The sequence below is a fragment of the Ranitomeya imitator genome, chromosome 4 (genome assembly GCF_032444005.1).
Source record: "Ranitomeya imitator isolate aRanImi1 chromosome 4, aRanImi1.pri, whole genome shotgun sequence".
NCBI lineage: Eukaryota > Metazoa > Chordata > Amphibia > Anura > Dendrobatidae > Ranitomeya > Ranitomeya imitator.
The window spans coordinates 424897712-424924786 of NC_091285.1; the positions used below are offsets into that span (position 1 = coordinate 424897712).

Genomic DNA, 27075 nt, shown 5'->3' on the forward strand with positions numbered 1-27075 from the left:
GGCTGCTATATACTACGTGGGCTGGGCTGCTATATACTACGTGGCCTGGGCTGCTATATACTACGTGGGCTGCTATATACTACGTGGGCTGGGCTGCTATATACTACGTGGGCTGCTATATACTACGTGGGCTGGGCTGCTATATACTACGTGGGCTGTGCTATATACTACATGGGCTGCTATATGCTACGTGGGCTGCTATATACTACATTGGCTGCTATATACTATGTGGGCTGGGCTGCTATATACTACGTGGGCTGTGCTATATACTACATGGGCTGCTATATGCTACGTGGGCTGCCTATATACTACATTGGCTGCTATATACTACGTGGGCTGGGCTGCTATATACTACGTGGGCTGCTATATACTACGTGGGCTGCTATATACTACATGGGCTGCTATATACTACGTGGGCCAGGCTGCTATATACAACGTGGGCTGGGCTGCTATATACTACGTGGGCTGCTATATACTACGTGGGCTGTGTTATATACTACGTGGGCAGTGTTATATACTACATTGGCAGTGTTATATACTACGTGGGCTGCTATATACTACGTGGGCAGTGCTGTATACTACTATGTGGGTAGTGCTGTATACTACTGTGTGGCTGTGCTATATACTACTATGTGGGCAGTGCTGTATACTACTATGTGGGCAGTGCTGTATACTACTGTGTGGGCTGTGCTATCTACTACTGTGTGGGCTGTGCTATATACTATTGTGTGGGCTGTGCTATATACTACTGTGTGGGCTGTGCTATATACTACTGTGTGGGCTGTGCTATATACTACTGTGTGGGCTGTGCTGTATACTACTGTGTGGGCAGTGCTGTATACTACTATGTGGGCTGTGCTGTATACTACATGGCTGTTCTATAAACTACGTGGGCCGTGTTATATACTATGTGGCTGTGCTATATACTATATGGGCTGTTATATGATACGTGGGCTGTGCTATATACTACGTGGCTGTGTTATATGCTACGTGGGCTGTTATATACTACATGGCTGTGTTATATACTACGTGGGCTGTGTTATATACTATATGGCTGTGTTTATATGCGATCATGAATCGTGGTATGTGTTAAAGGGGGGGCCCACTGAGACTCTTTCGCCCGGAGCCCTCAAAAACCTGGAGGCGGCCCTGGGGTGGAGGATAGAGATACATTTTCCATAAAGGTTCTGAAGTAATCCAGGAGCACACTCACTCTCTTCTAGCACCACACATGGAGTTAAAGGGAGTCTGCCAGAATATAATGACTGTTCAAACAAAGAACTTGGTGCATGCTTGGCATGGCTGAGCAAGTCAGTGCAAATTCCCATCTACCTATTTCACATCTACTGCATCTGCCCTCCTCTGGCTCCTGTAAAGCCAAAGCTGTCAATTAAGAAAGAAAAGAAGGCAGAGATAAATGAAAAAAGAGTAAGTGGAAGGCGCACTCAACTGCTTGTCCACACCAATGTTAAAACGAGCACCTACGATCAGCACCACTACTGGTTAAGTAATGTAAAAGAACACACATGTCTAAATTCTCTGTAGTTCAAGCCAGATTTGAAGAAAATGTGTCATATATATTTATTTTGGGCTTAGATACTTTTGTCTAACCAGACAGTTTAGATAAATGTGTAGACAAGGGTGGATGGTTTAGAAAAGGGGAGAATGGCCATGCTTTTGGCACCAAATATTGTTGTGAACTAAGTCAACCAAGTTGTTGTCAAAAGGTAACTCTTTGCAAGATGCGCCAAATGTGTCTTCTAGTGTAAGCAATTCTAGTGTTACTATGTTTTTTATTTGCACATATTTTTTCAGGGTTGCTCATTGCATGTTACTTAGTCTATGCATGCCGTGTCAGAGCTGCAGATGCTATCCGTTTCTTGCGTCTACGCCGCCCTGGATCTATACAGACAGGATCGCAAGTTTCTCTTGTTTGTGATTTTGCCCTTTTTCTATGTTCACAATGGACGGTTTTTCCCAAAGCACCTTCTGGTTATATTGCTTTTACCTTGCCTCAATATCTGGTCCGCCAACGACACCTTCTTCATGGACAGGAAGCTCGGAGTTTGCGCAATCTTCCAAAGCCTGTAGTACTTATATGTCGTAGATTGGCCCAGCTGGCAGGTGGAAGGCGAGCAAGAGGACCATGGGTAGAATTGGAAAGAGAGACTGCAAATAGACTTTTACATCAGGTCATCATTAAAGCAGCAAGTGTCCGTCAGTGTATGAAGTCTCACTCACCAATTTGTGAAAGTGAAGACGCTGACCAGGAAAGAAAAGTTAAAAAGAGACAAGGTCTCCTGCAAAGTCAGGTCAGCTGTGACACAGGAATCCTGCAACTCTTGCTAACTAGGGACACATCAGTAAGTAATAAGACCGTGGCTTTACGTATATGGCAAGGACTTATGTATGGTGCCTGCACAGCAGTATCCAGAGTTCCTCTGGTTCCATAGTATAGAGCGGTAGACACTCTGCATGCTGCTGTAGGCTGCCTCCTTATTACTCATCCCTTAGAAGCAATGCTGCTTAATAAGAGTACCTCTATAATCCCCATAACAAGTAGGAGAGCTTATAAAGCACAATGTGGCCTAATAGTCTTCTATAAGTGCCATGCTATGGCAAAGTACAACTTGAAGGTTGTCATCATGTTTTAGTGCGTAAGATATCATTCATTCATTCTTTACTCAGGTGAATACTGTGAACAATGGGCTGTGTGAACTTGATCTTGTTAAAATGTCAGAATCTGAAACATCAAAGCTAAATGTTCCTGGAATGATACCGCACATACAGTATCTAATTATACACTGGAAAATAACGGGGCAAAGGTAAGTTATGCCTATTATGTGGGTAAATCACTTTTGAGAGTTCTCAGAAAAACATATCATTAAATGTCCTTCTAAATAATGATCTGAAGGTAGGGAGTTGTGGTGTCACTAGGTGAAGATGGAAAGAAAGTAACGATGAGTGTGTATTATACACTCACCTCAATGCATGACTCTGGGACTTCCCGTTCTGTTCTTCGAGCAGGTTAGGATGAGTGAAGAGCTGGTCTGCAGGGGAGCAGTGGTGCACTGTCTGCCAAGTAAAGAAATCAGTTACTAGACTTCTTTACTGGGCATAAAACGCACCACTGCACCATTGCAAAGCAGTTCTTCACTTCTAAATAATTAAACTTACATGTGCTCATAAATGTCTCTGATATCTTTCGCCAGCTTCTTACATTTACATTTCAACAGAGATTTCTGCTGAGAACAAGAGCCTCCTGACTCAAGTCAACATGCTAATACATGTGTCTATGAGATTGTTGCGTTTGGGACAGAAGACTCAGATCGGCTCTGGAAATCAGGACCGTGAAACTCTGATATGTGAAGCTGGCATAAGTCTATACACTTGACCATTAGGTATAGCAACAGTTAGTGGTACAAAAGTAAAAGTGCTTTGATAAAGTTGCAAGTTCAGAGCATTGTGAGCCACAAGGGCAGGGCCGGCTCCAGGTTTTTGAGGGCCCCGGGCGAAAGAGTCTCAGTAGGCCCCCCCCTTTAACACATACCACGATTCATGCATATAAACACAGCCATGTAGTATATAACACAGCCCACGTAGCATATAACACAGCCATGTAGTATATAACAGCCCACGTAGCATATAACACAGCCACGTAGTATATAGCACAGCCCACGTATCATATAACAGCCCATATAGTATATAGCACAGCCACATAGTATATAACACGGCCCACGTAGTTTATAGAACAGCCATGTAGTATACAGCACAGCCCACATAGTAGTATACAGCACTGCCCACACAGTAGTATACAGCACAGCCCACACAGTAGTATATAGCACAGCCCACACAGTAGTATATAGCACAGCCCAAACAGTAGTATATAGCACAGCCCACACAATAGTATATAGCACAGCCCACACAGTAGTATATAGCACTGCCCACATAGTAGTATACAGCACTGCCCACATAGTAGTATATAGCACAGCCACACAGTAGTATACAGCACTGCCCACATAGTAGTATACAGCACTGCCCACGTAGTATATAGCAGCCCACGTAGTATATAACACTGCCAACGTAGTATATAACACTGCCCACGTAGTATATGACACAGCCCACGTAGTATATAGCAGCCCAGCCCACGTAGCATATAGCAGCCCATGTAGTATATAGCAGCCCAGCCCACATAGTATATAGCAGCCAATGTAGTATATAGCAGCCCACGTAGCATATAGCAGCCCATGTAGTATATAGCACAGCCCACGTAGTATATAGCAGCCCAACCCACGTAGTATATAGCAGCCAATGTAGTATATAGCAGCCCACGTAGCATATAGCAGCCCATGTAGTATATAGCACAGCCCACGTAGTATATAGCAGCCCAGCCCACGTAGTATATAGCAGCCCACGTAGTATATAGCAGCCCAGCCCACGTAGTATATAGCAGCCCACGTAGTATATAGCAGCCCAGCCCACGTAGTATATAGCAACCCAGCCCATGTAGTATATAGCAGCTCACGTAGTATATAGCAGCCCACGTAGTATATAGCAGCCCATGTAGTATATAGCAGCCCAGCCCACGTAGTATATAGCAGCCCAGCCCATGTAGTATATAGCAGCCCAGCCCACGTAGTATATAGCAGCCCAGCCCATGTAGTATATAGCAGCCCAGCCCACGTAGTATATAGCAACCCAGCCCATGTAGTATATAACAGCTCACGTAGTATATAGCAGCCCACGTAGTATATAGCAGCCCATGTAGTATATAGCAGCCCAGCCCACGAAGTATATAGCAGCCCAGCCCATGTAGTATATAGCAGCACAGCCCATGTAGTATATAGCAGCCCACGTAGTATATAGCAGCCCCGCCCACATAGTATATAGCAGCCCAGCCCACGTAGTATATAGCAGCCCAGCTGCCCATGTAGTATATAGCAGTGCCACTCACTCAAGCACTGATAGGAGCTCCTACGGAATCTGCCTAATAAGTTCAGCAGCACTGCAGCCAGCCAGGGGCGGAGATCAGAGCAGGAGAATGTGCTCTCTCCGCCCACAAACAATGTCACACTGGCTGCCTTCTCTTAACCCCTATGTGTGCCTGCCTGGCTGCACTGACCTAGTGAGAAGATGCTTGTGTCAGAGATGGCACATAGGGGTTAAGAGAACGCAGCCAGCAGTGACTTTGTGGGTGGAGAGAGCATGTTCTCCTGCTCTGCTCTCCCAGCTGTATCTATGACGGCGTGAGTGGGCCCCCCTCTCTCTCTAGGGTCCCGGCATTTGCCCAGGTGCGCCGGGTGCTGACGCCGGCCCTGCACAATGGACACCACTGGCCCTTGTCGACCATGGACTGTTGCACTCTCAATCCCATGTTTCCACTTTTTAGAAAGTGTTGTTTAGTCCAGTCCTTCTCAAGCTGTACTGAAAGGTAGACATGGCACTTCTGGTGGGTGGTGCAAAAGTAGGATCCAATCCCATCAATAAATATATGGAAACTTTGGCATTCCAATGTGATCAAGAGAGATAACATTTTATTTCTGTTATTTTCCAGACAATAAAGGGGCGTTTCGGTCTGTACCTTGACCAGCTCAGCATTGCACTGTCGAAGCAGTTATTCCATAATCCAGCGGAATGATGAAGGTCAAGTTGTAGACTGAAACGTTTCTTTCTTTTCTCTATTGATCACATTCGAGTACCAAGTTTTCATTTACTTCTCAAGCTGTAAGGTTGGTCTAACCACTGATTATCTCCATAGGTATTGGTAAGGCATGGATAGGGAGGCAGTCTACATAGATGGGATCACATGCTGTACAACCCTTTCTATGACTGCAGGTTCAGCAACATAATTGACTAATTTTGTACTTCTAGTAATATTATTCTAGATTCAGGGGGGGCAAAAATAGAGGATTGAATTAAAGGATGCTGTACTTTTTACCTTTTAAGACAATACGAAAATATAAAACATCCTTCAATCCAATCCACTATTATGGTTAGGTCAGATATAGTCTTGGTCTGTCTGGTGAGAGCCCAGTAGAAAATGTTTCAGAAGCCCTGGTGTTAGAACCTGTTTTTCAGTGATATTGTTAGCTCTTTATGGTAAATTTTTTTAAGCCTTGTATTACTGCATTATTGGTGCACTATTTGGTAAGCCATAAGTGTGGGAACCAGTAGAATTTAACACAAAGTGCAGCAATCAACTTGAGTCAGGGCCTGGGCTGACATACATGATTTGCATTCATTTCAATAGGAAACATTCAGGAAAAAAATACCGTATATAACATTTTAGATTTTAACAAAGCAACTGGGGCACATTTTTGCTAGGAAATTTGCATACATTGAATGAAAACACTTTATTAGGCTATGTGCATTTTGATTCGTCTTCTGAGCAAAAACTGAGTGGAAATTGAAAGTTTTTGAGGAGTTTATATATGTGGAACATGACTTGGAGATTGTCCGCTCATTTTCTGCTCTGAAAACTCAGCAAAATAACTCCATTTGTACAAAACATTTATAGTATGTTCACATGAAGTTCTTAATGTTGTTTTTTGTAGCGAGTCCAATTAAACAACGCTTGAAAGGCTATTTGTATTTATTTCTATTGTAAAACAACTTTTGTTGTTCTGTTCACAGGTACACGGATGCAACGGCAAAGAGAATGAGGAAACAGTGGTACTTAACTAACAATTATTTATTTGATTAAGACCATTATATAGGTGCTTAGTGCCTATGGCACAATATCATATGTAAGAAATGAACATTGGTAATACAATGAATTATGGCAGGTTAATAACATGGTAATATGACTAAACAGGATATTTAAACAATACAATATTCAATATTTTGTACACACTGCCACTCTATATTCATAACTAAGCAACTATTGTCGTAACATCTTAGTCCTAATTCCTCGACCTAGTGTGCGTCACAGATGAGTCACCCTGCCAGGGCCGTGGGGTACTTGGTACCAGGTCCAGTGTTTACAGGGGGATGTCACGGTGGCTGCGACCCGGTCCGTGGCCCTGGGCGCCCATGTAAAAGGGGAAGGTTTTTAAAGAGAATAAAGTTTATGTTTGTGATGCTACCTGTGGTATTCGGTCACTGGGGACCGACGCTGCTTTAAGGGGTCCTCTGGGGTGATGTTATGGCAGCTAGATGATATAACTTCCCACAGGTGAAGTGTATCCCCAGGGCTTCCGGTGTGTAGATGGAAGATGGTGAATGGCGCAGTAAAGAATGAGGACACAGGGTTGCAGTCACTTTACCTTATTTACTGAAGACTTCAGACAGCCACAGTCCAGGGCACCAGATCACAGGGCAGGCAGGGTCCGGCTGGCTTGGAGGCAAGTTAGGAGTCCCCTTATCCAGGTGGAAATCAAAGCCTTCCTCTAGCGCCATGGTGTTGTAGTCCCTTACTGCCTATGGCTTCAGATAAGGTCCTCACAGATGTTCTCTCTCTCTGTCCCCCGTATAGGATAGGACATAACCCGTATGACTGGTGACTTGAGTCTGTTTATAGGGACTCTAGCACGCCCCAGGCTCTAAAGATGTCACTGTGTCTCCTGGTTTTTTGGGCAGACAACTTGGAGTTCAGCTGTCCTGCCGGTCTCTGCTGTAAGTCGTAGAGGCCTTTACAACCTCGGTGTTCAGGGTACTGGTCTCTGCACCTCAGAAGGAGGCAGCCTGTTTGTGGCTAGTCTCCCACTGGTATCCTCTTATGTGCTTCTCTCTCCTGCATGCTCACTGCAATATATTCAGCTTTCTGTATGTCTCTTTCCAGGAGCAGCAGCACTGTGGCTACACAGCTCCGTAAACCCTCTTCTGCCTCAGACTGATCCAGTCTGTTTCCTGGCAAGCACTGTTCTTACCTTTCCCTCCAAACTACCATATATATGGGGAGTCACCTAGTAAATAGGATCAAAAGCTCCCCCTGGTGGCCTGGAGTATAAATGTGTTGCATGCTTGTGTTTACCTGGTTGCAGTTATCTTTTCTTGCCTCCAAACATAACATCACTCTCCCTGTGAGGAAAGCAATGCTACTGTGATGACCAGGACCATGGGGCACCACACTGTGACTAACAGGCCCATTGCCGTCACCACTACCCAAGCGACATGAAGCACCATACAGGCCCCAACAATCTACATTACTCCCTGTTATGCCACAAGTCTCGTATTGATGGACAACTCAGCACACCCAACAAGTTGGCTGCCTCTGTTTCCTGGAGCATGACACCAATTCTTTTTCCTCATTTTGTACCATATGTTTGCATCTGGGTTGTGGCTCATACGGCTGTCCCTCTCTAGCAGTCCAATCACCTCCCCCAGTTCTGGCTCTACCCACATGACTCGGATCGCCCAGCTCGGGTCTCTCGTCTCCAGGTCTGGTTTTATGGGTCTTCAATCGGGTATGGTCTTCACTCCAGTCTGGTCTCTTGGGTCTTCACTCCGGTCTGGTCTCTCGTAAAGGTGGCTATAAGCCAACTCTGCTGCTTACACGACTGTCCTGCTACATGTCCAGGCATTGACTCCTCCCCTTCTTTGCTTTCCCTGGGTTTTTATAATTAGAGCTGTCACCTTACCTGGCATCTCCTTGAATCTTGTCCCTCTGTAGTTGTATACTTCAGTCTTCAGTTCATACCAATGTAGTTCTCTCTGCTTTCTCTTCTGTGTTTTTTATCTTTAGTCAACAGATGACTAAACAGATGGTGATGTTCACTTGCAGATACTCGATTTAGGCATTAATGTGTGTATTCTCACTCATTCATCCCCTTACTGTTCATACAGTACAGAGCAAAAGTTTGGGCACACCTTCTCATTTAAATATTTTTCTGTATTTTCATGACTATGAAAATTGTAAATTCACACTGAAGGCATCAAAACTATGAATTAACACATGTAGAATTATATACTTAACAAAAAAAAGTGTGAAACAACTGATAATATGTCTTATATTCTAGGCTCTTCAAAGTTGCCACTTTTTGCTTTGATATATAATATAAAGAAGGGTGCACTCTAGCCATAGATAGATAAAGATCTAAGGTGTGCAGAGCCAAGTCCAATAATATGAATATCTAAACCAAACAGAGAAAAGAATGGACTACAGAGAGGCCCGCACAACCAAATGTCATAGAAAAATGCAAAAACGTTTATTCAAACACCACAACAAAACAAATAAAAACACTTAACCCCTTAGTGACAGAGCCAATTTGGTACTTAATGACCAGGCCAATTTTTGCAATTCTGACCACTGTCACTTTATGAGGTTATAACTCTGGAACGCTTCAACGGATCCCGCTGATTCTGACATTGTTTTTTCGTGACATATTGTACTTCATGTTAGTGGTAACATTTCTTCGATATTACTTGCGATTATTTATGAAAAAAACGGAAATATGGCGAAAATTTTTAAAATTTTGCAATTTTCAAAATTTGTATTTTTATGCCCTTAAATCAGAGTGATATGTCATGAAAAATAGTTAATAAATAACATTTCCCACATGTCTACTTTACATCAGCACAATTTTGGAAACAAAATTTTTTTTTGTTAGGGAGTTATAAGGGTTAAAAGGTGACCAGCAATTTCTCATTTTTACAACACCATTTTTTTTTAGGGACCACATCACATTTGAAGTCATTTTGAGGGGTCTATATGATAGAAAATAATGAAGTGTGACACCATTCTAAAAACTACACCCCTCAAGGTTCTCAAAACCACATACAAGAAGTTTATTAACCCTTTACGTGCTTCACAGGAACTGAAACAATGTGGAAGGAAAAAATGAACATTTAACTTTTTTTTGCAAACATCTTAATTCAGAACCATTTTTTTTATTTTCACAAGTGTAAAAACAGAAATGTAACCATAAATTTTGTTATGCAATTTCTCCTGAATACGCCAATACCCCATATGTGGGGGTAAACCACTGTTAGGGCGCACCGCAGAACTTAGAAGTGAAGGAGCGCCGTTTGACTTTATCAATGCAGAATTGGCTGGAATTGAGATTGGACACCATGTCACATTTAGAGAGCCCCTGATGTACCTAAACAGTGGAAACTCCCCACAAGTGACACCATTTTGGAAACAGACCCCTTAAGGAACTTATCTAGATGTGTGGTGAGCACTTTGAACCCCCAAGTGCTTCACAGAAGTTTATAACGTAGAGCCGTGAAAATAAAAAATCGCTTTTGTTTACACAAAAATGATCTTTTCGCCCACAAATTCTTATTTTCACAAGGGTAACAGGAGAAATTAGACCACAAAAGTTGTTGAGCAATTTCTCCTGAGTACGCTGATACCCAATATGTGGGGGTAAACAACTGTTAGGGCGCACCGCAGAGCTTGGAAGAGAAGGAGTGCCGTTTTACTTTTTCAATGTAGAATTGGCTGGAATTGAGATTGGACGCCATGTCGCGTTTGGAGAGCCCCTGATGTGCCTAAACAGTGGAAACCCCCCACAAGTGACACCATTTTGGAAACTAGACCCCTTAAGGAACTTATCTAGATGTGTGGCGAGCACTTTGAACCCCCATGTGCTTCACAGAAGTTTATAACGTAGAGCCGTGAAAAAAAAAAATTGCATTTTTTCTACAAAAATGATCTTTTGCCCACAAATTTTTATTTTCACAAGGGTAACAGGAGAAATTAGACCACTAAAGTTGTTGTACAATTTCTCCTGAGTACGTCGATACCCAAAATGTGGGGGTAAACCACTGTTTGGGCGCACCGCAGAGCTTGGAAGAGAAAGAGTGCCGTTTTACTTTTTCAATGTAGAATTGGCTGGAATTGAGATCGGACGCCATGTCGCGTTTGGAGAGCCCCTGATGTGCCTAAACAGTAGAAATCCCCCACAAGTGACCCCATTTTGGAAACTAGACCCCCCATGGAACTTATCTAGATGTGTGGTGAGAACCTTGAATGCCCAAGTGCTTCACAGAAGTTTATAATGCAGAGCCGTGAAAATAAAAAATATTTTTTTTTTCCACAAAAAAGATTTTTTAGCCACCAAATTTTTATTTTCACAAGGGTAACAAGAGAAATTGGACCCCAAAAGTTGTTGTCCAATTTGTCCTGAGTATGCTGGTACCCCATATGTGGGGGTAAACCACTGTTTGGGCGCACGGCAGAGCTCGGAAGGAAGGAGCGCCGTTTTGGAATGCAGACTTTGATAGAATGGTCTGCGGGTATTATGTTGCGTTTGCAGAGCCCCTGATGTACCTAACCAGTAGAAACCCTCCACAAGTGACCCCATTTTGGAAACTAGACCCCCCAAGGAACTTATCTAGATGTGTGGTGAGAACTTTTAATGCCCAAGTGCTTCACAGAAGTTTAGAATGCAGAGTCGTGAAAATAAAAAATATTTTTTTTTCCACAAAAAAGATATTGTAGCCCCCAAGTTTTTATTTTCACAAGGGTAACAGGAGAAATTGGACTGCAATAGTTGTTGTCCAATTTATCCCGAGTACGCTGATGCGCCATATGTGGGGGTAAACCACTGTTTGGGCGCACGGCAGAGCTCGGAAGGGAAGGAGCGCCTTTTTGGAATGCAGACTTTGATAGAATGGTCTGTGGGCATTATGTTGCGATTGCAGAGCCCCTGATGTACCTAAACTGTAGTAACCCCCCACAAGTGACCCCATTTTGGAAACTAGACCCCCCAAGGAACTTATCTAGATGTGTGGTGAGAATTTTGAATGCCCAAGTGCTTCACAGAAGTTTAGAATGCAGAGTCGTGAAAATAAAAAATATTATTTTTTTCACAAAAAAGATTTTGTAGCCCCCAAGTTTTTATTTTCACAAGGGTAACAAGAGAAATTGGACCCCAGAAGTTGTTGTCCAATTTATCCCGAGTATGCTGATACCCCATATGTGGGGGTAACCCACTGTTTGGGCGCACGGCAGAGCTCAGAAGGGAGGGAGCACCATTTGACTTTTTGAGCGCAAAATTGGCTGTCGTGTTTGGAGACCCCCTGATGTACCTAAACAGTGGAAACCCCCCAATTCTAGCTCCAACCCTAACCCCAACACACCCCTAACCCTAATCCCAACCTCATCCATAATCCTAATCACTAACCCTAACCATAATCACAACCCTTACCCCAAAACAACCCTAATGTCAACCCTAACCATAACCCTAATCAAAACCCTAAATCCAACACACCCCTAATCCTAATCTCAACCCTAACCTCAAACCTAACCCTAATCCCAATACACCCCTAATCACAACCCTAACCTTAACCCTAATCCCAAACCTAACCCTAATCCCAAGCGTAACCCTAATGCCAACCCTAACCCTAATACGAACCCTAATCCAAACCCTAACCCTAATCCCAGCTCTAACCCTAACTTTAGCCCCAACCCTAGCCCTAACTTTAGCCCCAACCCTAACCCTAGCTCTAGGGCTACTTTCACACTTGCGTCGTTTGGCATTCCGTCGCAATCCGTCGTTTTGGACAAGAAACGGATCCTGCAAATGTGCCCGCAGGATGCGTTTTTTGCCCATAGACTTGTATTGCCGACGGATCGTGACGGATGGCCACACGTCGCGTCCGTCGTGCACTGGATCAGTTGTGTTTTGGCGGAGCGTCGGCACAAAAAAACGTTCAATGAAACGTTTTTTTGTACGTCGCATCCGCCATTTCTGACCGCGCATGCGTGGCCGTAACTCCGCCCCCTCCTCCCCAGGACATAGATTGGGCAGCGGATGTGTTGAAAAACTACAGCTGCTGCCCACGTTGTGCACAATTTTCACAACGTGCGTCGGTATGTCGGGCCGACGCATTGCGACGGCCCCGTACCGACGTAAGTGTGAAAGAAGCCTAACCCTAAATTTAGCCCCAACCCTAACCCTAAATTTAGCCCCAACCCTAACCCTAAATTTAGCCCCAACCCTAGCCCTAACCCTAGCCCTACCCCTAACCTAACCCTACCCCTAACCCTACCCCTAACCTTAACCTAACCCTACCCCTAACCCTACCCCTAACCCTAACCCTAACCTAACCCTAACCTAACCCTAACCTAACCCTACCCCTAACCCTACCCCTAACCTAACCCTACCCCTAACCCTAACCCTACCCCTAACCCTACCCCTACCCCTAACCCTACCCCTAACCCTAACCCTATCCCTACCCCTACCCCTAACCCTACCCCTAACCCTACCCCTAACCCTATCCCTACCCCTAACCCTAATTTTAGCCCCAACTGCTGTTCTCCTGCCGGCCGGCAGATGGAGACAGATGGCGGGCGCACTGGGCATGCGTCCGCCATGTTCTGCTGCCGGCGGCCAGGAGGAGCAGCAAGAGGATCCAGGGACCTAGGTGTGTATGCTAGGGTCCCCGAATCCCCCTATTTCTCTGTCCTCTGATGTGCGATCACATCAGAGGACAGAGAATTACACTTTACTTTTTTTTTTTTTTGCGGTCGCCGGTAAACAGTTAATTACCGGCGATCGCAAAACAGGGGTCGGTAATACCGACCCCGATCGTGCTCTTTGGGGTCTCGGCTACCCCCGGCAGCCGAGACCCCAAAGATTCTCCCGGTGCCGGCCGGCGGGCGCACTGCGCATGCGCCCGCCATTTTGAAGATGGCGGCGCCCACCGGGAGACACGAGGAGCATCGGGGGAGCTAGGTGAGTATTGGGGGGCCACCTGGGACCCCTTTTCTCTGTCCTCCGATGTGCGATCACATCAGAGGACAGAGAAATTAAAAAGAGATCGCATTTTTTTTTTTTTTTGCGATCGCCGGTAAACGGTTAATTACCGGCGATCGCAAATGCGGGGTGGGTTAAAAACCCCCCGAATCATGTTCTCTGGGGTCTCGGCTACCCTCGGCAGCCGAGACCCCGGAGAAAATCGGCCTCTGGGGGGCGCTATGGACTTTTTCCACAGCGCCGTTAATTAACGGCGCTGTGGTTTAAGTACCTTTAGCGGCCGCCGTTAAAAGGCGTATCGGCGGTCGCTAAGGGGTTAAAATACAATACCATGTACAAATCACCCCTATACAATTATATCTGTAGGAGATAAATTCCTATGGCCATATAACATATAGGTCACAATAGAATGGGTTAAGCAATAGACATAATACCTCAAAGCTATCACAGCTGAAGACAAAGCCCGCATAAATATAATAGTCCACAATGGCTACGCTATATTGAAAAAAAGGCCCCCTAATGAAGCCTAGATAGAAAGGTGAGGTATAATACCTACAAGAACCTAAAAGGTAACATAGCGCCAAAAAATATATATATACTCAGCTGAGTCAGAGAGGAGCTGAGCTAGAACCCGCACCCAATCCAGCCATAGGGTCCTGAACATATAACCATGCCTAAGTATCCGGCATAAGGACAAAAATGGGGTGAGTAGAAAGAGCCCCACACGTATCGCCATCGCAGCGGCTTCATCAGGGGAAGTGAATGTAATGGTGGTTGGACGGCGTTTATATACTAACCAGTATCATCCGGTGTGCAGACAGCTGTGTCGCCGAGGAGCAGGAGGCGGAAGTAAGGAGGCGCGCGCCGGCTATGTGTGGAGAGGGGCAAACCGGAAGTGTCGGCGATCTCCATGGAGATGAGTGGCGTCTGCGCAAAGCCGACTCAGTAATGAGTCGCATTGCGCAAGCGCCTGGGAAACTGGGCTGAGACACGGAGAAATGAGCCAAGGGGCAAATAGGAAGGGAGGAGAGGGGAAAGATCATCACAAAGGATGGAAAGTATGTAATGGCCAGACAGCCATTGTGGCGGATGGAGAACCTAAAAGGGGGGGATAAATGTATATTAGTCCGGAATGCAGCATAAAGAGAAACAAATAACTGTAACAAATGTTCACATAAATGTAGGGACCAGCCAGGCATGCCTAATATATGCATGCCTCAGCCCCATAAAAGAAAATACATTCATACAGCTACAGTCATGAGACTTTATACATAGTTAATAATGTCCACTATTGGTATCCTAATTCCCGGTGGAAATATTGATAGAAGTAGCAATAAGGTATCCATAGTGGTAGAATGTGAACACCACTATCATATAGAGGATGTTCCATCACCCCTGGATATCCGCTAAAGGAAAGGTGTGTGTATGGTGGAGCTGAAATAGTCGAAATACCCCGTCCCGAAAGGTTCTTCAACAGATCGTCCATATTCCATGGCAATACCAGAAGAGTTGGATGTCCGGAAAAAGTAAGTATCAACCAGGTCATGTACAGAAAGGGCCAAAAAAGTCCAGTATCCAGCCTAACTCTAGGCCACATAGTGTCCAAGTACGCAGACCGAGTCCCCATCATGGAATAGAGAAATAAAATATCCAGATGTCACATAGTCCTCCATCCATATTCACAGGTTCAAAAATAGGGTCCAATACTGGTCCATCCAATTTCCAGGCCGTGAAGGGGTCAATGAGAAAACCATATGGACGAATCACATCGTCATGAAGGCTACAAAGACAATGTAAAAAATATATATTATGATTGAATAATATACACGTCACAAAAAACACATGTAATGGAAAACGGATAAAGAGCATTCCATTCATGAATCAACAGCCTAGGAATCCCGTGAAGAGAAGCTCCTCATTCAATCCAAGGGGAGCTACTGTTTGTAGTAGAAAAATCCACCTGGATTCCACTTGTAAAAGGATCTTACGCTTATCCCTTCCTCTTTCATTATGAGCAAGCTTTTGCAAGCCCACTACCTGGAGATTAGCAGAGGAGCCACCATGATGTGCCAAAAAATGTTCAGACACTGGGGTGAGAGCCTTGCCCTTCCTCGAGTCCGAAGCCGCTAGATGTATCATTGAAATGTGCTTCTGGACCCGTTTCCTAAGTTCTTGCGATGTCTGTCCAACGTATAACATTTTACAAGGACAGATAAGGGCATAAATTACATCCCTGGACTTACAATTAATGTATGCCTTAAGGGGATGTCTGCTGGAACGGGTGGGGTGAACAAAAACATCTCGCGTCACAACCATGTGGGGACAGATGTTACAGTCCCCACATGGAAATTAACCCCTAAGAATAACACCCCTATTCAGTCTCATCGTTGGTCTATTAAAGTGGCTCCTAGTGAGGAGATCCCTTAAATTTGGTGCTCACCTAGCTGTCATAAGGGGTCTCTCACTTGTAATTTCCGCTGGGCAGTGCTGTATACTATTATGTGGGCAGTGCTGTATACTACTGTGTGGCTGTGCTATATACTACTATGTGGGCAGTGCTGTATACTACTATGTGGGCAGTGCTGTATACTACTGTGTGGGCTGTGCTATATACTACTGTGTGGGCTGTGCTATATACTACTGTGTGGACTGTGCTATATACTACTGTGTGGGCTGTGCTATATACTACTGTGTGGGCTGTGCTATATACTACTGTGTGGGCTGTGCTATATACTACTGTGTGGGCTGTGCTGTATACTACTGTGTGGGCAGTGCTGTATACTACTATGTGGGCTGTGCTGTATACTACATGGCTGTTCTATAAACTACGTGGGCCGTTTTATATACTAAGTGGCTGTGCTATATACTATATGGGCTGTTATATGATATGTGGGCTGTGCTATATACTACGTGGCTGTGTTATATGCTACGTGGGCTGTTATATACTACATGGCTGTGTTATATGCTACGTGGGCTGTGTTATATACTACATGGCTGTGTTTATATGCGATCATGAATCGTGGTATGTGTTAAAGGGGGGGCCTACTGAGACTCTTTCGCCCGGGGCCCTCAAAAACCTGGAGCCGGCCCTGCCCTTACCCCTTATATGCCAATTGTTGTGACCTACTTCCTCAGTTACCAGTAGTATACGCAGTAGTTACGCAGTATATAACACACAGCCAACACAGTATATAACACACAGCCCAAGCAGACGCAGTATATAACGCACGGCACAGCCCATAACGCAGTATATAACACACAGCCCACGCAGTATATAACACACAGCCCACGCAGACGCAGTATATAACGCACAGCCCGTGACGCAGTATATAACACACAGCCTACGCAGTATATAACACACAGCCCACGCAGTATATAACACACAGCCCACGCAGTATATAACACACAGCCCACGCAGTTTATAACACACAGCCCACACAGTATATAACACACAGCCCACTCAGTATATAACACACAGCCCACACAGTATATAACACACAGCCCACGCAGTATATAACACACAGCCCACGCAGTATATAACACACAGCCCACACAGTATATAACACACAGCCCACACAGTATATAACACACAGCCCACGCAGTATATAACGCACAGCCCGTGAGTCTGTGACGCAGTATATAACACACAGCCCACGCAGTATATAACACTCAGCCCACGCAGTATATAACACACAGCCCACGCAGTATATAACACACAGCCCACACAGTATATAACACACAGCCCACGCAGTATATAACACACAGCCCACGCAGTATATAACACACAGCCCACGCAGTATATAACACACAGCCCACGCAGTATATAAGACACAGCCCACGCAGTATATAACGCACAGCCCGTGAGTCTGTAACGCAGTATATAACACACAGCCCACGCAGTATATAACACACAGCCCACGCAGTATATAACACACAGCCCACGCAGTATATAACACACAGCCCACGCAGTATATAACACACAGCCCACGCAGTATATAACACACAGCCCACGCAGTATATAACACACAGCCCACGCAGTATATAACGCACAGCCCGTCAGTCTGTGACGCAGTATATAACACACAGCCCACGCAGTATATAACACACAGCCCACGCAGTATATAACACACAGCCCACGCAGTACATAACACACAGCCCACGCAGTATATAACGCACAGCCCGTGAGTCTGTGACGCAGTATATAGCACACAGCCACGAGCCCACACAGTATATAACACACAGCCCACTAGTATATATATGGCAGCACCTAAAATGGGTGACACTGGCTGTCTCAGATTTTGAAAGTAAAAGGGTCAGTGAGTCACGCAGCAGACCCAGGCTCAGCAGCAGCCAGGCTGCATCCCATATTCCCCCCCCCTGCCCCCGCAAAGCACAGCGTCGGGACCGTCACCGAAGATGAGTCACTGACTCACTCACTGCTTCGCCGGCCCATCCGTCACCCTCGTTGTGGACACAGCAGGAGAGGGTGCACCGACCGTGCACCGTCCTCACTGCAGCAGCTGCTGCTCGTCTTCTCCTCCTGTTTGGCGCTGCCGCTGCTGGACCTGTCCTCTCCTCATGTCCTAGATGGTGGACGCTGGATGACGTGGAATGAATAGATACTGGAAGGCTTCAGCCAGAGAACGGTCCGAATGGCTCTCTCTGTCCTCTTCTTGCTCTTAGGATGACGAGCCCGCCGACCGGAAGTAACAGGAGAGATGATCCAGTGTCACCCGGAAGTGTCTTGTGTATCCATGGTGAGGGCCGGCGGAGGTGAGTATTGCTGCTATTGCAGCTGCGCAGCGCCAGGCGCCAGCGAAACGGCTCAGACAGAACTGACTGTGCCCCCTGCAGCCGAGGCGCCGCTGGGCGATGTGGATTTGATTTGATATGACTCAGGAGTAACTGTAGACAGTCAATCACACACACAGCAGGGATGTAGTGAGTGACGTGTACTACCATAAATGGGCCCCCCGTCTCGCCAGGGCCCCGGCACTTGCCCGGGTGCGCCGGGTGCTGACGCCGGCCCTGCATTGGGGTTAAAACAACATTTGTGTGGGGATAACTTTTAACAACAAATGGTATGGTGCAATTTATCCTGTTACATGTAAAAATAAAAAAATTGGGGCTAAAATAACTTTTTTGTGGGAAAAATTTGATTTTTGATTTTCACAGCTAAACATTTTAAACTTTTGTGAAGCACCTGGAGGTTCATAAGTGCTCACCACACATCTAGATACATTCCTTGAGGGGTCTAGTTTCCACAATGGGGTCACTTGTGGGGGAGTTCACTGTTTAGGCACATCAGGGGCTCTCCAAAGGGGACATGCAATCTACTAATGATTCCAGCAAATTGTGTTACAAAAAGGTCAAATGGCACACCTTCCCTTCCGAGCCCTGCTGTGCACCAAAACATTACTTTTCCCCTACATATGGGGTATCAGCATGCGCAGGAGAAATGGCACAGCAAATTTTGGGGTCCATTTCTCCTGTTTCCCTTGTGAAAATAAAGAAATTTGAGTCTAATGTAAAAAAAAAAAAATTTTTTCCACATTTCATTAATTACTGTAAAGCACTTAGGCTGGTTTCACATTTGCGGTTGTGTCTGCAGCGTTTGTGCCGCAATTGTCCACATGCGTTGTGTATTCCTATCTTTCACATTAGGGACGCAGGTGCCTGCGATAGGTCGCGTTTTGCTGCGTTTGACGACGCATGCGTCGTTTCTTTGTCTGCAGCTTGGCACGGTAAACGCTACATGTTGTAATTTCAGAGGCGTCAATTTGCCACCTCGAAACGTATGCGGTTGTTAGCGGAAGGAATGCGTCAAAAAAGCGCATTACAATCTATGTGAACGCATTTGTTCGCAAGCACATGCGTTTGTTTGCGTTTGTGAACGCATGCGTTTTACCACAGGAAAACCTGTCTAGACACTGATTAGCCACACCCCACATACAAACTGATAAAAGGAGGGAGTGGGCATTTGCAGGTCACTGCTCAGCAGACTGGGAAGAAGAGCAGACAGACTCTGGAAAAAACCTGGGAGGAATTAACACTCTGAACAATGTGAGTATCAAAGCCAATGTCTATATTTTCTTTTTTCTGTCTCTATATGTCCTAATAATTACTGTCTTTTTTTTTCTTGCTGCATGCATCAGAATGTCTTCTTCTGAGGAGGAGGAGCAACGCTTTGGGCCTGCACAAGGTGGAAATAACAGTGAAGTAAGTACTCACCTCTTCAGATTGGTAAGTATTCACTGTCACATCTACACGTGACAATTTTTTTTTTTTTTTTTCAGAACAGTTCTTCCACTGTGGCAGAGGCCGAGCAGGAGCAGTGTGCACACAGTCGTGTGGCAAGGTGGCGTGTACGTATACCTGGCTGACTGTACTCTGCTTATTGTATCCTGACGTTACTATTCTTGACTGTTCATTTCTTTACTTTCCTCTTTCTTTCCCTTTTCTTCTTGACTCCTTTTTTTTTTTCTTGACTTTGAATATTCTTGCCGGTTTTATGTCTCTGTTGTTTTCTTTCTTTTCCTTATGTTAATGTCTCAAACATTAATGTATTTATTTATTTTTTAGGTTCCAGAATGGGATGAGGACCTCATTGACAACGATATCCTCATCTCCCTGGTCCATGAGTCCCGTTGTGGGACACCCGGGTTCCGCAGCACTCAGACAATGTGACGATCCGCCGGCTATCGAATGAGGTGGCCAAAGCGATGTGGGATGACTGGGACAACGCCCTGATTCAGGTCCAAAGTGCATTTAGTAAGTATTGCAATGCGGTGTGATGCATCAGTGACCTTGGCCGGGATCACACAACTGTGTGTGATGAGAGAAACTCCTGAGAGTTTCTCTCATCACACACAGTTGTGTGATCACGGTCAAAAGTGCATTGTCCAATCATTATTTATATTTTTCAACAGTGCTCAAAGTCAAAACACTGCATTCGATGAAGGATCGCTTCAACAAGGACCTTCATCAAGAGAGCCGGGTTCCTAGTGGTTCTGGAGCAAGGATCCAAAAATATAAATATCACCGCATCCTGGCATTTTTGAGACCGGTCCTTGCCTAGAGAACGTAAGTATTATTTGTGGTGTATTGGGTTGTGTTGTATTGCCTAATCTGTATTTTTCTATTCCACAGGAGTTGGTGCTTTTACTATTGTAAATGTTTGGTATTAATGTTTTTTTTCACAGCACATGGAGCAGCACTCTTGACCTTGGTTCTGGAGCGGTCCTTCATCAAACAGCCACGGACCCGTCCCAGCCATTCAGCAGCGCTACAGCAAGTGGGCCTGTAACACAGACTGGAGACCAGGAAGCTGGTACATCAGGTGTTCTGCTGTCCCAGTCCTCTGCCTCTTTTTTGGGGGGCTCCTTCCGGCAGCATCAGAGGGCCTTGGACAGGTCACTCATGCCCGAGTTTTGGCACTTGAGTTCGGTCTTTCATGATGGACTCAAGGAAGGCGATGGGAAACAGACTGGATAGTGCCATAAATCACATGAATACACTTACCCAGGATGTCACTAGAAGCCTTGACCAAGTGAAAGCCGACCTCCAGAGGCCAGCACATCATTTTTTTAATGAAATAGAGAAGGACATGTAGGAAAACCTTACTCCTGATCTCCAGCTTTGTGTCATGCAGGCCTGCAATGCTGCTTACATGCAGGCTATGCAGCAAAGTCAGTATTTTCAGCAGCCAATGGTGGCATTTCCATCTGTGCCAACACTGTCAAGCTTGACCTCAATGCCAAGCTCTGCTGCATACCACTACATGGCCACCACCATTCCAAGTACTGCTGGACACCACTACAGCGCCACCACCATGCCGAGTGCTTTTGGACAGCCCACCACCACCACCATGACAACTGCTGCTCTTGCTTGGACATCCTCCACTGCCACCACCATGCAGCAGCAGCAACAGCAGCACCCAGACCCTGGCACGGCCTTCCCCACCACCACCATACAGCAGCAGGACCCTGGCATGACCTTCCGCACCACCACCATGCAGCAGCAGCACCTGGACCCTGGCACGGCCTTCCACATCACCACCATGCAGCAGCAGCCGGACCCTGGCATGGCCTTCCCCACCACCACCATGCAGCAGCAGTCGGACCCTGGCATGGCCTTCCTCACCACCACCATGCAGCAGCAAGACCCTGGCATGGCCTTCCCCACCACCACAACCATGCAGCAGCGGCACACGGACCCTGACAGGTCAGCCACCATGACCAGGCCATGAGAAATGAGCCCACCGAGGCTCCTCAGACCGCTGCGCCGATCCCGCAGCAGACTATCTCTATTCCTTCCCCCCACCTTCCAATGTGTCTGTGATGTCAGGTTTGTCTCACCCTTCCAGTGTGTCTCTGGCTTCTTATGCGTCTAGCACCATCCCCGAACTCCCAGACCCTACTACTTTAAGTGCCCCTTCTCCTGCATCCCCTGCATCGTCAACAGTTAGCCAGGCCTCACTGCTACACACACCCCAGTTCCGTCACTCTACCCCAAGCAGGCACAGTTAATTTGTTTTTGTTTTTTGTTTATAGATAAATGTTAATGTTTTTTGCCCCCAATACTGTTTGGCTATTTGTGTATTTCGCTGCTGTCAACACACACCGTGCGCCGAATAAACACACTGCGCCGTACACTTTGTTTTTTTTGCCACCTCTTAGCTCCAGTAGTTAAGTACAACACTGCAGCTTTGTGTGTTTGATATAGAGCTATGAGTTGTCAAAAAATAATATTACTTGTATTTTCTCCATAATCTCTTCAGTCTGCTTAATCTGTGTCGCAGACTGAAGAGAAAATGCCGGTAGCACCAAGCAGAACAATACTCAACAGGTCATCTGTCAAAAAACTCATTATTTATGACACCTGACATGGTGAGTAGAGAACTGCCTTGTATAACCTCCATTTTCTCTTCAGTCTACGTAATCTATTTTACACAAACTGAAGAGACGATGGAGGTCATACAAGGCATATCTATACTCACCTGGACAGGTGTCAGAAATAGTGAATTCTTGAGGCTGGGTTTTGTGCTCATGAAGTCATTTCTCACACAGGACTTGGTGAGTATAGATCTGCTTTGTATTATACCTCCATTGTCTCTTCAGTCTGCGTTCAATAGTCCAATAGATGCTGCAGAACAGAATCAGGATGTAATGACGTCAACTACCTTACCACTAGCAACCTAAGTGGTTTTTAGAGGAAATACATAGGAGACTTGGTACAGATATCAAAACACGTTGTTTATTAACAAAAAATATTAGTAAAATTTAAAACATAACTGATACAGAACCAAACCCAACAGCACAATTTACACAATATTATCTTGCCATGCCACATGTCCAATGTCAGAAACAAAATAGGCAGCAAATTGGTCCCGCATGTGGCCTGCTTCAACAGTTGACCGCAGTGGGTGATGCTGGTAATCTGGCAATGGGTTTGCAACTGGTTCATCCAGTTCAGTGTTGGGTTGCTCCTTAGCCATTATGTAATTGTGGAAAACCATACAGGCTTTGACCACCTTCTCGACTGTCTCCATTTTTAGATTAATGGCTGTCCCAAGAATGCGCCATTTTGAGACAAGAATCCCAAAGGTACACTCCACTGTTCTTCGGGCCCTGGTCAGTCTGTAGTTATAAATCCTTTTAGTGTGGTTCAAGTCCCGACTGGAATATGGCTTCAATAGGTTTTCACACATCTGAAAGGCCTCATCCCCAACCATAACAAATGACATCAGTGTGCCTTGAGTGTTGGGGAGAGGTTCTTGAAAGTCTGGGAATCATTGCCACGGCCAAAAGCTCCAATGTCCATGGCGATAAATCGACAGTCTGCATCTGCTATTGCCATGAGCACTACAGAAAAATATTTTTGTAGTTGAAGTACTCAGATCTAGTTCTGGCGGGTTTGATTATGCGTATGTGCTTTCCATCCACCACTCCCAAGCAGTTGGGGAAATCACACACACTCCCCAGAATTTTTTGGCAATTTCCATCCACATGTCCGCAGTCCATAGGGGGATAATTTCACAAAGCATGGCAGGTGTCCGCAACTATTCCAGACAAGGTAGAAATTCCAAGCCGGTACAGAAAGTGGAGTGATGATAAGCTCTCTCCGGTAGCAGGAATCTGAAATAAATAAAAAAATTACAAACAATTCTATTTATGGTGGTGTTTAGCTAAAGACATAAAGGAAAAGGCAAATAATACATGGCAGACCAACAATAATTATGACTGGCTTTTTTTTTTTAGAATTATTACGTACCTTAATGTGACCAGTAGACGTTCCTCTGCAGGAATGACTCTACGGAGCTGGGTGTCCTGTCTCCGGATGTCTCCTTGAACACGACCAAGCAAATCTCGAAAAGACTCTTCAGACATCCTGGTATATTCCGTGTCCTTCTCTGTCGTTCTCTATTTCTTTGTTGCTCCCAAGCAAACGCACAGGCAAGAAACAGCTTGATACTTAAATCCAGGTTGAAATAAAAGCTCTCCATGCAAAGATCCATCATGACACAGGATACAGTAGCAAAATCAGTAGATTTCAGCAGTCCAAGGGTCTATATAAAGATATCCCATAATACACGCCCACTGTTGTCCCATTGACGGTGTCTATTTATCTAGATTGTTCTCCTGTTAAATTTTCTACCATGTGCACAGAAAACGCAAACGCATGCAAAACTCATGAAAAAGCATGCAAATGCAGTGTTTTTTTACCGCATGCGTTACCTTTTGCGTCTAAAAAATGCTGCGTTTGCATGCGGTTTATCGTGCGTTTCAGGTTACGGATTAAACGCTGCGGATTCTACCGCAAATGTGAAACTAGCCTTAAAGGGTTAATAACATTCTTGAATGTGGTTTTGAGTACCTTGAGGGGTGCAGTTTTAAAATGATGTCACTTTTGCATATTTTCTATCATATAGACCCCTCAAAGTTTCTTCAAATGTGATGTGGTCCCTAAAAAATGGTTTGGTAAATTTTGTTGGAAAAATGTGAAATTGCTGGTCAACTTTTAACCCTTCTAACTCCATAGCAAAAAAAATTTGTTTAAAAAATTGTGCTGTCGTAAACATGTGATAAATGTTATTTTTTAACTGTTTTGTGTGACAAAACTCTCTGATTTAGGGGCATGCAAAGTGAAAGTTTTTTTTCACAAATAAATGCAAGTCATATTGAAGAAAGTTTACCGCTATATGTCATGAAAAAAACATTCTTAGAATGAGTGGGATCCGTTGAAGCGTTCCAGAGTTATTACCTCATGAAGAGACACTGGTCAGAATTGTTAAATTTGGCCTGGTCGTGAAGGTGAAAACAGGCTTGGGGGGCAAAGGGGTAAAAAACCGTGATCTCCATTTTCATTGCTATAACAGACAGGACATGCTACATGTTTGAAAATCTTGACCATATTTTGCTGATGCAATTTATAAAAATCCCCTTCACCCTAATACTTTGTCTTCCTCTTGGGGCACGCTAGGTCTTCATACAGTATATACTGGCTGCTCTCAAGTGCTGCAACTCGGCTCCTATTAAATAGACTGGGAACTGATCTGCAGTACCTGGTAGCGGCCACTACACATTGCAAAGAGTTGTACTTTTCTAGTTCCATGCAATGTTAAATTCTGGCTGCTGGTGGCGCTGTAAACAGCTAATGGTATTTCATGTAGAGGCACACTTTGTTTTAAAATAAAGGTGGTGCAGAGTCCCAGGAGCTACGTATACCACTATGTCATTGTTCAATTGTATATGATCTAACATCCAAATACTTTGTGAAATGCCACTCAAGTAAAATACAGAAAATATAATTTTCAGATTTATTTAAATTTGTGGATTAAGATATTTTTCAGCTTATTTTGCAAACACAAATAACATGTATTACCCGTAGTAACTAACTTTATGCATATATTTTACCTCTTCAGATCTAATATTGATGACCTAAGTTACGTATGTACAACCCATTTCCGTTTGTTACTGTAGCTTATGGTATTGATGAAAGGTAGATATTAATAAACATACCTTTCTTTGGTCACTATGTGACTCCTTTGGTCTGTAATTTCTTATCATGAGCAGATCAGAAATAATCCATTGATTCTATATTATATTCTGGATTCCTTTGTCAATCTGAAGGCCAATCTTTATGGATACACATTAAAATCATAGGGAAATTTCCCACAACTAATTCCTGCTAATTCTTCAGCCGACATGCTCATTCCTAATATATTCTTTACAAAAATTGGAGCTTTCTTTGAATTGTACTCACTAAGCTGATTTTTACTAGTATTTGTAATTTATGCGTTAGTGATTGGCTGTTTCTGGCTGTTAACAGAGAGACAGTGTTGCAGAGCCATATCATCCTATTACTCCACACCATATCTTGTGCATTGCAGAAGCCATGGCTGAACGGGAAGTCCCAGAGTTAACAATAAAGCAGAGAGTGGATTATCTGCAGGTGATAATGCTCATTTACTTATATCTTTAAATGTGTTCTCAGCTCATCTTGGTCCAAGAGATTTCAATCCTAAACAGGATAAGAAAATTATAAATTTTCTAAATCAGACATCCCCTTTTAAGAGGTTGCCAAGCCAATTGCAAATTTTTGGAAAGCACTGCAGCTTGCTGAATCCTATCAGTGTGTATAATGCACACTATTAGGATCCAACTCCACTTGTGATTTGCATATTTGCAGTCAAGTGCCAACTAGCTTCTCTTCTTGCTTCTCTTCTTACTTCCATTAAGGCTCTATTTAGAGAGGGAGATGAGAAACTAGTTGGCACAGTGATGTGACGGCTACTCGAACTGACAAGTACAGTCAAATCTTATTCGTGTGCATGTTGCACACTGTTAGGATTTGGCAAGCTACACTGCACTGGATAACCCTTTAAGAGTCCTCACAGTATTGATATTTCACATACTGTATACACTGTACCATATTTCTTTTATAGTTCACTAATATTTACACTTTATTATGATTACAGTAATGTTATTTTTCATTGGATTTGCCATGGGTTAGAGTGTGTTCATATTATTTTACCACTTTATGGTAAGCTATGTAAACCACTGTATTGCTGTTTATGTTGAAACCTTTTCTTCATTTTGAGAAATACATCAGATCTACAGGTGCTTCTCACAAAATTAGAATATCATCAAAAAGTTAATTTATTTCAGTTCTTCAATACAAAAAGTGAAACCAATATATAGAGTCACTGCAAACAGAGTGATCTATTGCAAGTGTTTATTTCTATTAATGTTGATGATTATGGCTTACAGCCAATGCAAACCCAAAAGTCATTATCTCCTAAGGATTTCTAAGCATTTAATAAGGTCCCTATGTTTCAGTTGGCTCCACAATCATGGGGAAGACTGCTGACTTGACAGATGTCCAGAAGGCAGAAATTGACACACTCCACAAGAAGGGTAAGCCACAA

General features: G+C 44.4%; 1 protein-coding gene across 1 annotated transcript in view; it reads left to right on the top strand.

Annotated features, from left to right (window-relative positions):
* LOC138674540 (protein tyrosine phosphatase domain-containing protein 1-like) overlaps positions 1-27075 on the top strand; it is a 139582-nt gene that overhangs the window by 81322 nt on the left and 31185 nt on the right. The window contains exons 5-8 of the mRNA XM_069762362.1: positions 1816-2363; positions 2689-2825; positions 25570-25594; positions 25977-26099. Coding sequence (XP_069618463.1) covers positions 1816-2363; positions 2689-2825; positions 25570-25594; positions 25977-26099 — 833 coding nt within the window. The remainder of the gene's footprint in view (positions 1-1815; positions 2364-2688; positions 2826-25569; positions 25595-25976; positions 26100-27075) is intronic.